Genomic DNA, 15382 nt, shown 5'->3' on the forward strand with positions numbered 1-15382 from the left:
TAGCTTTTTTAACAGCCATACAATTACATGAAGGATTAGTAGGTGTGTAAGATTCCATAACATGTACTGCAGCCTTCGCAATTCTTATTGACACTCGGCATACTTTTAAAGTTTACGAGCTCGTATCAGCAATTATTTGATGCAGTAAAATCGCACATAAGAAGTTCTTATGGCTTTTGCGATCACACATGAAAACAAAAAAATAAAAAAACATTGAAAACAATTTGTAACCATTTGTGGTTAAATTAATTCATCAAGGAAAACACTGAAATTTATTTAATTAAATGCTGTTTTTTCTGCACTGAACTTGTAATATTTAATTATACTTTTAAACTAATGTTTTCGAATTGGATATTATTTTATAGTTTATTAAGATAAATAATACTTCTCTCCAGTAAAAAAATTGTAACATTTCACGAGCAAAAGGAAACATTTACCTAAAATTAAAACTACATTGAGAGCAAAATGACATGTGAAATGAGAGCGCTTTTAATGCTATATAATGTGTGGAAACATAAACTGACTGAAGTAGTAAGTTTACCAACGTGTTTTGTTCAATTCAAAAACCATGTCAGCAAAATTTCGCCAACACGAGTTACAAGTATTGTAACATGTTAAAGGAGAACTTGCATACAAGAAAGTATTGATGGAAGATGTAATTGTGACTATATAATTTAGACTATGTAATTTATTATCAAATTGCGAGAAAAGTGTGTCATATTGGAAAATGTTCAGAACTAGATCAAAATATGAAGCAAAATGAAACCAAAAATTTAGCATTGGGTGAGAAATTTTGCAATAATTGTATATTTTTAATTTATCTTATCTTTATTTTATAATCTTTTTAACCCTTTTACTTTAGATGTGGAAGTAACAGAAGATAGTTTGGTATGTTTTTTGTACAATGATTTTTCTTTATTTTCGACCTGTGTCAGTACAATTAACTACAATCTTATTTCAAATATTATTGAAATAAAGGCTGAATTTCAAAGATCATACCCACAAGGAATGATTTAGGGCGTGTCAATATAATACTTGCACACTTTGAACTTGTCAAAGTTCACTTGTCAATATTTACAACAAACTTAGGACTTAGGATCTTAGATTACTTGGTTAGGTCTGAAACTTCAAACTGTAATAATTCTTGCTGCAATCGGCATGTCTTATTTTGTCTATTCCTGGATCTTTTGTGGGCTATCGCATTGATTGTTCCACAATGCAGACATTGCAGAAACTGTGACTTAGCACATTTTTAATGCATCTTTCCTACACATCTGCCATAGCAGACAACTCACAGCCCTGGTTGCAGAGTATTTGTCACGAAATTCTGTTTTTCTTGCCCACCTGTTAGCATAAAGTATTAAAACTTTTTGGACGGAGGTTATTGCTATGAGAATACATTTGATTATAATAGTGTTGTCAATAGCAAAACCTTCTGTTTTCTTTGAGAAGAATCTTGGTATACTTTGACATACAGACAGACAGCGAGTATTATCATAGATAGCTGATTTAACACCTTGTCTTGAATAAGTGCACTTTTAAATTTTTACTATGTCTTGTATGCCTTCCCCAATAAGATTAAATATTACACTGCTCTTAAACTCCCTGTGGCTTAGTTGAACGCCAATTTTTTAACATTTTGTAGTTTAAAAAAAGGACACCAGTAATTCAAAAGCAGGTTTTTTTAATTCACTCTCTGAAATTCCATAGAAAAGGTTTATATTTGTCTTTTAAAATAGTGATGACTAGTTAGTGGAGAGTTTCTATCTAAAATTTCTTGTTTTCTGTTTTTTTTTACCATTTCTTAATAATGTTGATATTAAAGAATTCTAGAAATTAAGAAGGAAAATAGAAAATAAATATCTTAAATGAGTACTCCAGATACTTGATTACTTATTATAGAATTTATTACTAACATTTTTCTAATATAATTTAGGAGTATTTTTTGTCAGAGGATCTGGTTTTCGTACAATATTTCAACAATTTCCTATCTCTCCCAGTAAGTGAAACCGTAACCTCGATTTGTGAATGACTTTATTTCCTCTACATGTGAAAATATATTTTACCTCGTTTTATTTCAGGCTTTTTCACAACGTCTCACTTACAACGTATTTAGTAGTTGTTTTGAAGAATTCAAAAATATTCTTGTCAATGATAATGATGGAAAACAGGTAGCTTCGTTAAAAAGCATTTCGAAGAGTGACACAGATGAAAACAGAAGTAGAATAAGCTACTATGTGAAGGTAGAATTTTCCCATTGTGTGAAATGGTGGACAGCTTGTTGTTTTAAATATCAGCAGTTTATTTGACAGACTAGCATAATTTACATTGATATTACCCATTACCCACATTACATTACCCACAAGTTACATTGATAATTGTTTACAAATCTTTTTTAACCTTAAACTTGCTGCAACAATCCTGATATGACTGTCTAACTCATACTTCATGTAGTTATCCACTATAGTTTTTTTTAATGAAATAAGTTATAAGACAAATTATTGCTTTACATTTACAACGTGTTTCTACACAAGCAACAAAGGATTGCCCTCTACATCAATGATTTCGATGTTTGCAAGTAATAGCAATGAGATTCTGATTGCTACACTGCTACACCATACAAAAACATGCCAAAATACAATACTTACAGGCTATGCTCTAGAAACTACCAAATCTTTACATGTACTGACATAATAACCCTTCTAACGTTCCTTTTTTTAGTTTCTTGACAAACAGCAAGGTTTGGATTGGGTTAAAAAAAATCGTTTCCCATTGTTTTTAAAAAGTGAAATATATGCTGATTATAAGCTTTCAAAGTTATTATCAGAGTCACAAGTAAGCAGTTTATTTTAACTTCAATTTCTTTTTATTTTATTTAAATTTTTATTTTACAGTTTTTAAGCTACAATTTCTAGTCATTATTTGTTCTACCTTTTCGTTTAGGTTGCTTTTTTAAACAAGCTGCTAAGCGATGGATACACAGCTTGTGAAGATGGACTTAGCTATTGTTCAAGCCCATCAGAGAGATCAGCTATATCGTGTGCTGATACAAACTCTTACTGATGAGACTGCGTCACTAACAATACCATCATATGTAGATGGTAAAGATATTAGTAATTTACCCAAGTGGCAACAGAAGTTGTATGTAAACTCACTAAGTGAAGGGATAACACAAAATGAATCCGAAGTATTTGATGGTAAGAAAGTTGAAGAATGCAACCAAGATGGTAATAGTAAAATCGAAAATGTTAGACAAATAAAACCTGACGTGAGGAAGTATGTAGATGAGACAATAGATAGCTGGAAAAAGAAATACTGTATTAAACCACATTTCGCCAGGCAACATTCAGATTTAGGTTTTGTCGAAGAAGTAGATGAAGAAAAAGATTCCGAATATGATGAAGAAGAGGATGGAGAGTATAATGGAGAGTATAATGAACATTATGGTGGACAATTCGATGAAGACAATAAGCCGCTTGAATCTTCTAGTGGCATTAGACTTGACAATAATGAAATAGTAGTTGAAGCAACACCATCCAACATTGCCAGCTGTGACATTTCCGTTCAAATTAATGACAACTGCTTTTTTTTTCCTGACGACAATCTAAATCCTTTGATATATGAAACTAATCGAGGCTTTAGTGCAGAAAAGATTGAGTACTTTATGAATAAATTAACTTATAGGAGATCAGTGGAAGATGTAAAATCTTGTATGACAGAACAACAGGGTGAAGTGTTGAGTGATTGTGATGATGCACATATCACTGAAATATTGCTGGCTGTAGATCAGCGTCACAACACTCAATATGGTTAGTCACTTGTCTTCTTAACATTGTTTGTGATTTACTATGAAGATTCTAATAATTTGATTTCTGACAGTACCGACATTTTACATTTGCTCATTCTTCTTAGAAAAAAAGATATCTGATGAATTATCTGCAAGTATTTTTAAATATCCCTTGTGTTTTCCTCTAAATTTATCATGTAAGCAAGGCTTGGATGCGTTTAAAGAATTTTTATTTGGAACACCTGGCGAAAAGAATTTGTTGCTTTGGTTAGATGTTGAAAGAGCAAGACATTTAGATCAAGTAGAGAGAGAAAGGTATCTGCTATTTGTCTTGTATAAATTGACAGATTGTGTCCTGAACCTGAAAATTGAATCTTGTTAATACTCCCTTTCCCATGCAATGTTTGGCAATTCCACTTTTTTAGCTTTTTAACTTTCGTCCTGATTGTGCTTAAGGTTTTCCTTAGCTAGTGTGCTTAAGAATTCTTAAATGTGACAAAAAATTACAGCTAAATCTTGAAAAAACCCAGCTAATTATGTATGAAAGAGCTTGAAGAATGAAAAATATTGTAGCAGGCAACCTGTTCAAAGGTTTAGGATTACGAAAAATATGTAATATGACAAAAAGGAAAAAATCGCAAGGTATGAAAAGAAAAAGAAAGTATTTTTGTAAAAATGTCTAGGGTAGGCTTTGTATACACTTAAATGCTTTTGGTGTTTTGTTTAAGTATTTTCACAGTTTTAATGTATCGTTACTGATGCTGGTCAAAAAAAATTCAGGATTGTCAGACCCTGTCAAAAGACCATGTTCATGACCTTGTGACCTGCCTTATAAAATTTATACGAACTAATAACAATATTTTGCATGTTACAGAATGTTGAGAAATTTGAAAGATCGATTTATACGTTCTGGAGCACCTTATGAAGTCCCTACTGCGATTCGAAAAAGTTGGGGACTTACTGATGTTACAGAGATTAGTATGGAGAGGTTGATTTTCATAAGAAAAAAAATTGTTGATCCACTTTTGAAATACTGGTAAGTACTGTTACCATCTTATTCTTGATTATGTAGTTGCTATCATCATATGAGAATAATGTTTTGAGTAATGTGATAATTTTGAAATAATTTTATGAAAATTAATGCCCTAGGATTAAGTGAAATACAAATATTATTATCCCGAATATTTATGCGAGGTATAGCCACTTCAGTGTTGGAAACACTGTTATTGATATGGGTCATCTGTTCTAAATGTATACATTAAATACATACCGCTATAACCTACCCAATTTCCTTCACATGGCATGGGTTAACCCTTAGCTGTGGTAAGACACTTGCTAAACATGCCTAGTAAACCGAACCACGGACCTTGTGATTACGAAACGAACTCCGTAACCACAAGGTCACGTGCCACTAAAATACAATGTAATCTTTTGAATAGCGTGAGCAACTACGCACAATAATCTAACCTAAGCATGGAAAGTAAATGTATGCTGCAAAATTTCAATATTCATCTTTCAGATTTTCTTTATGTAGTGTGCAAAAGTAACTAAGAAAAGTCGCTAATATAGTATAGCTACAGTATGCATACATATAGTACAGGTACTATATGCATACATATAGTATAGGTACATATGCATACAGTATAGGTACATATGCATACATATAGTATAGGTATAGTGTGCTTACATATAGTACAGGTACAGTATGCATACATATAGTATAGGTACAGTATGCATACATATAGTATAGTATAGGTACATATGCATACATATAGTATAGGTACATATGCATACATATAGTATAGGTACATATACATACATATAGTATAGGTACAGTATGCATACATATAGTATAGGTACAGTATGCATACATATAGTACAGGTACAGTATGCATACATATAGTATAGGTACATATGCATACATATAGTATAGGTACAGTGTGCATACATATAGTATAGGTACAGTATGCATACATATAGTATAGGTACATTGCATACATATAGTATAGGTACAGTGTGCATACATATAGTAAGGTACAGTATGCATACATATAGTCTAGGTACATATGCATACATATAGTACAGGTACAGTATGCATACATATAGTAAGGTACAGTATGCATACATATAGTATAGGTACACTATGCATACATATAGTATAGGTATTGTGTGCATACGTACAGTACACATACGATGTGTAACATTCGACCAAATCTTGTTACAGGTGTCCACGCTTCACATATCATCAATATCAAGAAAAGAAGAAATATTATAATGAGTTGTGTTATCATGAACGAATGCGACGTGAGTCACGTGACAGGCTTGCTCAAAGACCGATGTCATGCGTAAATCACTTGAAAACTGAAAGCAAGGTACAGTTAAAAATACATTTTAGGCTTGTGTTGTGGTTGTAATTCATGGAAATTTCGTGCTTGCTATCACTGGACACTATTTTCTTTATTCTGAAAACACGGTGAATATGAGGTGTGTCTATAAACACGGTTTCATCAGAATCTTGATTCACATTTAGATCAGTTTAAATGGTTCCTTTACTGATTCGGATTCTGGAATATTCTGTACAGATCAAGTGGAAAGATTGGATAGCGGTATCACAAGAAAGATGCTGCGCGTAAAATCTGCTTACCCTCGTCTGATGTCAGCAAAATCAACCCATCAAACAAACGCTGGTAGCGAGCAGTTACAAGTAAATAGTGTAATTCTTTTTTGTTTGGTACGTTGTTAAAACAGATGAGAAATTGTTTTTATGTTTCATAGCTTGTATCAAGTTTTCATGACGGAGGTTTCGGATTCAAACCACCCGTGCCGAAGTATTTTCATAATGATGCTTCAAATTATGACCACAAGAGTAATTTTCGTCTTTATATACAACCTATTCCAACATTTAGTTCGACAGCATCGAATATAAAAAGGTATGTATCTTTTACTCAATCAATTAATTTCTGCTTGTTTTTTTTGTCTTTAAAAAACATTCTGCAGTTGTAGCAATGACAACCTTTATGTCAATAATTCAGCCATGAAAGTTAACGACGTTTAGCAATGCCGTTGCAAGTGCCATCATTTGTTGTTTTTTTTGCGGCAAGGAAATAACGTGACTAACATTCTTACTTCTGCAGCTGGTATAAGATAGTCAAAATACTGATCTACAAAGCTTAATTAATGTCATATTTCTTTAATAGCTTGTTGCATTGTACCAATGTTTAATGACGCCGTATTTTTATCGCTGTAATGCTGTCCCATTTGATCCGTATAACGGCAAACGTTAAAATAAGTTCCACAATGTAAAACTGCTTTGACTTAACTATATATTGCTGTGTTTAGCACACCAAATTTTAAAGAGGACGAAGATCTAAACGGAAGTACAGAATACGATAAAAAAATGGATTTTCTTGTAGATGTTTTGTTACATGAGAAACACACTGGCAATTATTTCCTGAAATATCTGGAACAGCAAAATGTGAAAGTATGCGCATGTTTAAGAAGGTTTTATGAGAATGTGAAATAATATTTCTTAAAAAATGTTTATGTTTGTTTTAGCTTTGGCTTGACTGTTATATGTTTTGGCATGCGTTGCAGGAGTATACTGAGCACTTTTTCGCAGATGTTTTTACTCCTCTCTGTGTGAAAAGAAAAGCTAATGTAAGTGAATTTTTCCACACTGATTCTTCTTTTCAATTTCTGATTAACTTGCAACACCCTTTTTCAGATTTTCAGGGTTATTTGCGACGAAATTTCTTTCAAATTTCAATTTGTCAGTTTAAATTTGTAACAAAAGCCCTTCTTTAGTAATGTTTTTAATAAACAACGGAATAACTTCCAGATTTAATAATAAAAGCGATTGATTCATTGAAAATATTTCTTTAGAGCATTATCTAAAAAAATCTCATTGACAATGAAAGTTTCCCAAGACCCTTTTAACTGCCCCCCTTCGTTGCAAAATAAATTAATTTTTCTGTTCAGTATATTTACACGGCGTATGTGACATCAAAAAGCGAACATGATTTGCAGTGTTCTGTGGATGTTCAAACAAAGATATTTAAACAGTTGGATCCGCCATACGAAGATTTGTTTGATTGTGTTGAACAACGAGCGCTAGATATCCTTATTCAACCGTGCTTACAGTTAAGCATCAAAGAGAGGCTAAACTATAAGCAGGTAAATATTATTAATGAGCATAAAAGGAAGGTTGTAAATGGAAGATTGTTAGTTTAAGTCATTATCAGGTCTAACTAGTAAAAGAAAGAGTGTCCTAAAGCGTGAAAACCAACTTATCGGTAGCCGTGAAAAAATCCAGAGGTTCGCTGGTCCTCAAATTTTCGCCCGTCGTACGTATTTCCTGCATCGCTATTTCGCACATCCCTGCTCCCTGTTACCAAGAAGTAATGAAATTTGCTTGGATGGGTGTCATTACTATGTTATAGGGTGGATTGTAATTCAAATTTGTAAATTCTCGATTTGATAGCCCCCTGGTTTCTAAAAATTTACGGAAAAATCACGGGAATAAAAGCTATATTTTGAACAGACAGCCAAAATGCGGGTATCAATATAGACACAGACAAAATACGGGTATGAATATAGAGACTAGCCTTATGTTATGCGGATAATTAATTTATATTTTTTAATATTTAAGTTGAAACCAGAAGAGGAGTTAAAGTACATCGAAGTAAATAAAAAATGGCGTTACGAGGATAACTCGACGTCAGACGAACTTGTTGATGCCAGTGTCACAAGTTGTGATGAGGAGGAGGACAAAATATCCCCTAATGAAGTCGACACTCCATTTCCTAGCTCTCAAGATGGTGTTGACTTTGAAGGCCTGCTAAAAAATAAAACCGAGCTCGAATATTTTCAATCTTTTTTGGAATCCAGGCATAGACAAGGTGACGTGTTAACATTTTTTAGTATTCGGACAAAATTAACGTCGACAAAAATATTCGCCACCTAGAGAAAAACTGTCACTTTCGTCCATTTTTGAAAATTCCTGTTTACGTTTTTTTAATGACTTTAAATGAATCTTTTAATACATCATTTTGTCACTTTTGTCCGACATTTTGTTATTTGCTAAAGTAATTACTTATTTATTGAAATAATGTATTTTTCATTTTTCTGTTTTTAAGGTATCATTGATTTAACAGCGTGGACGGACATGGAGTTGTTCAGACGCTTGCCACAACCGACTACCGCCAAAGAACAAGAAGAACGAGATAGATTATGTATCGAAATTCGCGAGAAGTGGTTGAACAAAAGTTATTTTTTCGGTAGCAATTCACCAGCTTCAAAAGAAGCTATAAAACAGGTAAAATTATCCTTTTAAAAAATTATTTATCTTGAGATCGACTCGAGTACTTAAAAAATACAGTTTGAAGATCACTAAAAATTCAGTGTGCCATAACCTTTAGCAAGAACACGCTCGCTCGAGACGAAACAAGCTATCGCTGAATATTTTGAATGAAATTAAGCATGATCTTTTCTCCCTGAATAATACTTATTCTGGTTCTGATTAATATAAAGTGCAAAAGAGAACGATGAGTGGGGTGTAAAATCTGTATGAAACTGTGAAACTGTGACAGTTCTTGTACCTTCTACCTTGCAGGTACTATAGCAGATACTGTTATGGGGTGATATGAACTTTTTATTTTATTTTAGATTTTAGAGCTCGCAGGTGGTGTAAAGGTTCTCCCTTCCCGTCCAAGTAGTCCAGTTATTCTTGAAACTCAAAAATACGCGCGCGTTCGTGTTGAACGAAGATGGATGAAGTTGTACAAAGAAACGAAGGAGTATAAAGAAAGAAAGAAAAAGAAAAGTTGTGTCGCTGAACTTGTTGAAGATTTAGTTATGAAGAAAAAATTACAACGCAGTGAACAAGCATGGAGAGTGAGTGTAGTTCTCCTTAATTAACTGTGTACAATTTAATGCATTAATTAAACTCCTGGGCGGTAGTTTAGGGCTTGGGGGTTTATCAAAGCATTTTTTCTTTCACCATTGATGAGTGTTGGGCCATTTGTCTAAAATTTAATCCCTTTTTTCATAATTTGTACTTCTTAATAAAAAGTTGTTATTTTTTCAGTTGTTAAATAGCCGTTGGAACGCAGGAGGTCGTGATGTAGCAGCGCTTCGCAAAGCTTTATCTGATCCCGGTGAACGTGAAGTTTTTCGAAGATTTATCAGTATCCATGGTGACATGATGGAAAACAATTTAAACTTTTGGTTGGAAGTGCAAAAATATAAGGTAAGTTGACTGTTTTTTTTTTAAATTGGATGTAGCGCTAGATGGGAAATGAAAAAAAAAATGGCAAACAAGAAAGGGAAGGGAGGAAAAGGAAAGTAAAGGCATTTTTTTGTCGTGTCGCGACAGTTGTAGTTGCAAGCACGGATACTTAATAGTTATAATTTTTTCAGGAGCTGTGCCACAACCATGTGGAAGGGAAGCTTATCAAACAAAAAATTCAAACTATCATTGATGTTTTTATAAAATCATCCCTCCCACCTGAGTTACAAGTTGACATACCAATTGAAATAGCTGAGAGGTTGTACGACAAGGCTTGCGGAAGACCGCCCCAGCGTGGCCCCTACTTGTTTCGCGAAGCCCAGGTAATAAAGTTATTATTATAACATATATTTTTTTTTCAGGATGCTTTTTTCATATTTTTTGCAAGTATATACAATAAAACTTTAATTTTGTTTTTAGGCGACTGTGTTTAGGCTGTTGTATAATTTTTGGAAGGAGTATAGCATCTTTCGCTCGCAATTAGACGATGGAGTAAGTCCAGCTCAATCATTACAACATTTACAAAAACAGCATGCTGATGACATCACAAGAAAGAAAATGCTAATCGAGCGAAGAAGATTGTCGAAGTTGATAAATGAAAAGAAGAAGAAGCGAGAATATATACCGAAAGAAAGATCAAAACCTGCTGATTTGATTAGGTGGGTTATTATTATTATAATTATTATTAAATATTCTATGCTTTTCCTTAGAGACACATTCCTCAATACAATTGTCTACTCATTGTAGCGTCCTTAGCTCCTTTTGGTATTGCGATCAACGAAAGGGGTTCGTGTGCATTTTAAACTCTTATTTCTGCTACGGACGGCGTGCAAACACAGCAATAGCTCTACTAGACAACTGCCTGAGATGTCAATCTTGTTCCCATTCTTAACGCTAAGGAGAAAGGATCGATTCATACTTTTATAATCTCTGGTATGACTCAGCCGGAGATTGAACCCAGGGGCTTTATCGCCGTAAGCAAAGGCTTTACAACAAGGCTATCAGTCAAAGAGTTGTGCTTATTTTTTTTAAATTAAAAAATTGTAGCTTCTTTTAATGCGTAGTTGGTATGGTTTGGACACCGAATAAACTCATTTGAAGGTACAGCGAAATCAATAAAAAATTTTAGAGTTACGTCAGATTTCGATCAATAAAACAGATTGAAATACTATATCTATTGTAGTTACATGACGAAGACGATTGAATCGAACGCCGACGCAGAGAGTGATCACTTGACCACTTCGTTCGCTTACTCGAAATATATTGCTCAAACTGAATTGAAGTCGTTGGAAGCAAGAATGAAGAAGGAAGGAATATCTCTACAAGACGTTCCAGAATCAAACAAGTTAGATTTATTAAAAGACAAACCTCTTGGTGACAATACTTCGGACATTTCAGGGGCAAGAAAATCCTTCAAATCGACATTTACTTCGGATGGTAAGTAAAGAGGAGGAAAAAAGTTTGTTTTTATGTCCCGAATATTACTTTCGCAGGTAGATAAACTTTTTAACATATTTGTCGCAAAGAAAACTAAAGAAATTATTTTTTACATATATAATTGAACAAAACGAGCTAACCATCAAAACTTGATTTAGTAGGACTAAATTCAGCGTTTTTTTCGCTCGCAAAAAGTATACGTTATTTTGTTAATATCTCCTTATTGTGAATGATTTGAAAGACCAAATTTTACGCAGGATGTATGCTAATAAGATATACATTCTTACATTTAGCGATGCCTTCATCCAACAACAACAACAACCGCAAAACGAGTCAGTTATTTGAATGCAGTAAGTCTGTTTATGTACAATATTTTTGTCTGCAAAAATGAAATTCGTCATTTTTTTTTGTTCCTGTTTATAATCTGTTTGTTAGCTTTAGAGGAAAACGAACGCAAGAAGTTTTTATTCAATATTCTGTACGTATTTATTATATTTTTCTTAGGTTTAGAGCAGAACACAAACAGAGAATCTAAACCAAGCCTTTCAAGAGTAACAAGCGTGCATTTTAACATTGCTCGCAAAAGTCAAAATTTACAAAAAAGCAGTACTTGTGGAAAGTCGACATCTCGGTTTGATAAAAGCGCTCGTAAGTCTGAGAAAAAGAACTTCGATCAATTTACACGTGGTCAGCTAGAGGTCTTAGAAGAGGGCAAGAAATCTGGTAATCGATTGACAGCAAAATTGTTGAAAGAGTTTGAGCAATCTGAAAAAGGTAAATAGTTCAGAGGTTCATTTTCTAAATACCTCTTGTTTATTCTTCTTCAACCTGAATACTGTAAAGGAACGTTTTTGAACACACTTCTGCTAAGCATCCAAGTGTATATATGAAAACCAGAAACCGTTAACTTCTGTGAAAACAAAATTTCAAGAGAATTAATGCGTTGCTGTATCTTTAGAGAAAAATAGCAAAATTTGAAATTTAGAGAATATTAACTTGGATTGTTGGTCGCAAATCATTCCACTAGTTGAGTGAAAACATGAAATATTTTCCTATTTGGTCTAAAATGGTATTAATGGAATACGCGACACAAAATCAACATCTTGATTATTATCCTTACTATTTTTTTCCATACTATGCCAATTTTTGTTAACACGAAGACAAATTTTCGCCTTAAAACGATATTTTTAATGGGCCATTATATTCAGCATGTTTATTTTTGTACGCCAAATCATGTAGAAAACAATGCATTGTTAATTTTTGGAGTGATTTTGGCCTAAAATTGTATCAAGATTACAAAATATATAATTTTGATGTCAGTCATTATATACTTTTTGGTTTATCATGCCAATTTCTATCAAAAAGGCCCAAAATTATTATTTAGCAAAGCAAACTGGCACAGGTGTTGAGTTTCGCGAATATATCTTTTGGCCCAGAATTGCGCAGATTGCTAGCTTCAGGAAATCTCTCTATCTTTTTCATTTTACCAGTAAATAACGATTTTAATTTTTTTAGGCAAACCATTAAAAGATGCTTCAGTTTTGAACCGTATTACAGCTCCACTTCCGACAACCACACATGTGATGATGTTTCCCAAGATTGAGTATGCATGTGATCCGAAATCGGATGTTATTAAAAGAACGGTGAAAAATGTTGTAAACCCACGGTTACCACGAAATGCTGGCACTGCTACCATTTTGAAAAAAATGGAGAAAGAAAGACCTAGGGTTGAAAGCCCACCTCCAAAAATAATGGCGGATGTTGTTGTGTGCTGATAAATAAAAGATTTGGATGAAAGTTATGTTATTTTTTATGTAAATAAAGTCAAAGAAATATGCAGTGGGCTGTCTCTATCTAAATGTCTTCATAGAACATCGCCTTTGTTTTTTTTGTCATTTGTTATTTTTTCATTTATCTCTAACTTTTCTTATTGAACAAATTTTCCTTATGAGATTTCACTATATAGTAATATATCATGTGTATATTTTTGTAATATTTTTATGTATAAATTTTAGAGTGCTTTTATTGTGTCATCTATTTATTTTCAGATATATTTATACATCAAAGATCAATATTATGGTATATATTTTTTTAATTTTAAGGTGGAGTTGAAAGTTTCCTTCGTCTTAATTGAAGTAAAATTTTAGACCGTAGCCGTCTCTTACACCAACCAAGTAATAACTGCGTATGTGCAGTAGCACTTATTTCGGTGTGTTTAAGGTAGGTTTTTACACGCATGTAGACAATACAACGCTTCTCAACAGAGCGCGAAGTGAAATTCATTTAAACGCCGCATAAGTGTTATGGCAGGGGAATATTTTATGGTATCGGATAGAATTAAAACATTTAAAAATTTACCTACATATAACAGAAGTCGTACAGAGTCTAGAAAGCAGGATTTGACCTTAAAACTAGTAGAAGCGAAGAGACTTTCTAAAATCGTGGTATGGTTGGAAATAATTTTTTATTATTTTTAATGATGACAAATAATATATTTTAAAGAAGGATGGTTTTGTAGAATTTTTAACTTTGTTAGATTATATACTAATTGTATAAATACAATGGAGCAGATCTAATGTTGTTATTCAACTGGGGACTATCCCGCATTATGAACAAACTCTCTTTAATCTCTAGCAAATACCGGTTGTTACCCCTAGAGAGTATACTAAAATCGTCAAGAGATGAAGTGGTGTGACAGGCTTTAAGACGATCTTTAATTGCCGTGCAATTAGATGAGGTTGATTTCTTACCTGTTAAGGGAGACACTCCGAGGTGCTCGCTTGCCCGAACCTTAAGATGACGCGACGTCTCACCTATATAAGTGGCGTTGCAGCCACTGCACTTATATTTGTAAATGACGCCTGACTTTAATTCTTTGGGCAACAGGTCTTTAAATCTAAAGAACTTAGATAAGCGAGTGTGAGTTCTGAAAACAACAGAAAGTTTACAACAATGCAAAGTAGATTTAAAAAGTTTTTCTAACTTCGTTCGACGATTTTAGTATACTCTCTAGGGGTAACAACCGGTATTTGCTAGAGATTAAAGAGAGTTTGTTCATAATGCGGGATAGTCCCCAGTTGAATAACAACATTAGATCTGCTCCATTGTATTTATACAATTAGTATTTAATCTGTAACTATGGTTGCTGTTAAACTTGTATATATTTAGGAGAACATTGTACGTTTTTGATTGCTTGAAAATGGGTGTGTGAACATCCGAAACGTCGCGAATAATGTAGTTTTTTTGTTGTCAATTTACTAGCGCGATGATTCTTCATCATTGTATTTGTTAGATTATGGTTAAGCAACCGAATGTACGAACTTTGTAAATAAAATGAGACATGTTTAGAAGTTTAATTTTTAATAAACAAGCCAATTTAGCAGCTTTTAGGGCTCACATCTATCCCTCCCAGTTGAACTTCCCAAAAGCAACATGTATCAGCACCAAAGTGGCTTTCGAAAGAAAAAAATTATGTTCATTGCTGATAAACACGATCCGAGGAGCAGGGTAGAGTTTAACCCTATTCGGTCCGGGGTTTTTCGAACATACTATGTCCTGGAATCCGCCCCCCCTCAATAACTTTTCATAGGATTGTTCAAATTGAATCAAACTTGGCACACTTATAGTACGTCATAAAAGGAACAAAATGGGAGCAATAAATTTTTGCTTGCTACAGTACTTTTTTTGTGACGTCATCAGAAGCTTGAAAATTGTTAAAAATGCAACTATCTGCTTAAAATATAATTACTTTTGTTCTAGAGTGAATTTTTACATTCTGTTTGAAGTTTTTGAAAGCTAAATAAATTTTTTTTACCATATCTTTTACATGGATCGGATAAAAAATTGCCAAAAATTGCCCGAAAATCCGTTTT

General features: G+C 33.3%; 2 protein-coding genes across 2 annotated transcripts; both read left to right on the forward strand.

Annotated features, from left to right (window-relative positions):
- Positions 1-2740: 2740 nt before the first annotated feature.
- LOC130646115 (regulator of G-protein signaling 22-like) lies at positions 2741-9703 on the forward strand. Its single transcript, XM_057452254.1, has 13 exons — positions 2741-2835; positions 2944-3809; positions 3913-4102; positions 4662-4823; positions 6012-6159; positions 6318-6491; positions 6563-6717; positions 7127-7268; positions 7343-7444; positions 7766-7960; positions 8436-8685; positions 8923-9101; positions 9452-9703. Exons 2-13 carry the CDS (start codon positions 2972-2974, stop codon positions 9701-9703), a joined length of 2787 nt encoding a protein of 928 aa, XP_057308237.1. The 5' UTR covers positions 2741-2835; positions 2944-2971.
- Positions 8941-13915, forward strand: LOC130645879 (uncharacterized). Its single transcript, XM_057452006.1, has 8 exons — positions 8941-9101; positions 9452-10034; positions 10205-10396; positions 10494-10732; positions 11257-11510; positions 11804-11860; positions 12015-12284; positions 13026-13915. Exons 2-8 carry the CDS (start codon positions 9987-9989, stop codon positions 13283-13285), a joined length of 1320 nt encoding a protein of 439 aa, XP_057307989.1. The 5' UTR covers positions 8941-9101; positions 9452-9986; the 3' UTR covers positions 13286-13915.
- Positions 13916-15382: the final 1467 nt, after the last annotated feature.

The sequence above is a fragment of the Hydractinia symbiolongicarpus genome, chromosome 5, assembly GCF_029227915.1.
Source record: "Hydractinia symbiolongicarpus strain clone_291-10 chromosome 5, HSymV2.1, whole genome shotgun sequence".
Taxonomy (NCBI): Eukaryota; Metazoa; Cnidaria; class Hydrozoa; order Anthoathecata; family Hydractiniidae; genus Hydractinia; species Hydractinia symbiolongicarpus.

Coding starts and splice junctions, on each gene's coding strand:
- LOC130646115 (XM_057452254.1), top strand. CDS start 2,972: ATGGATACACAGCTTGTGAAGATGGACTTAGCTATTGTTCAAGCCCAT. Junction 4,824..6,011: donor GATCCACTTTTGAAATACTG/GTAAGTACTGTT, acceptor ATCTTGTTACAG/GTGTCCACGCTTCACATATC. Junction 6,492..6,562: donor CTGGTAGCGAGCAGTTACAA/GTAAATAGTGTA, acceptor TATGTTTCATAG/CTTGTATCAAGTTTTCATGA.
- LOC130645879 (XM_057452006.1), top strand. CDS start 9,987: ATGATGGAAAACAATTTAAACTTTTGGTTGGAAGTGCAAAAATATAAG. Junction 10,733..11,256: donor AAACCTGCTGATTTGATTAG/GTGGGTTATTAT, acceptor TATCTATTGTAG/TTACATGACGAAGACGATTG. Junction 12,285..13,025: donor GTTTGAGCAATCTGAAAAAG/GTAAATAGTTCA, acceptor TAATTTTTTTAG/GCAAACCATTAAAAGATGCT.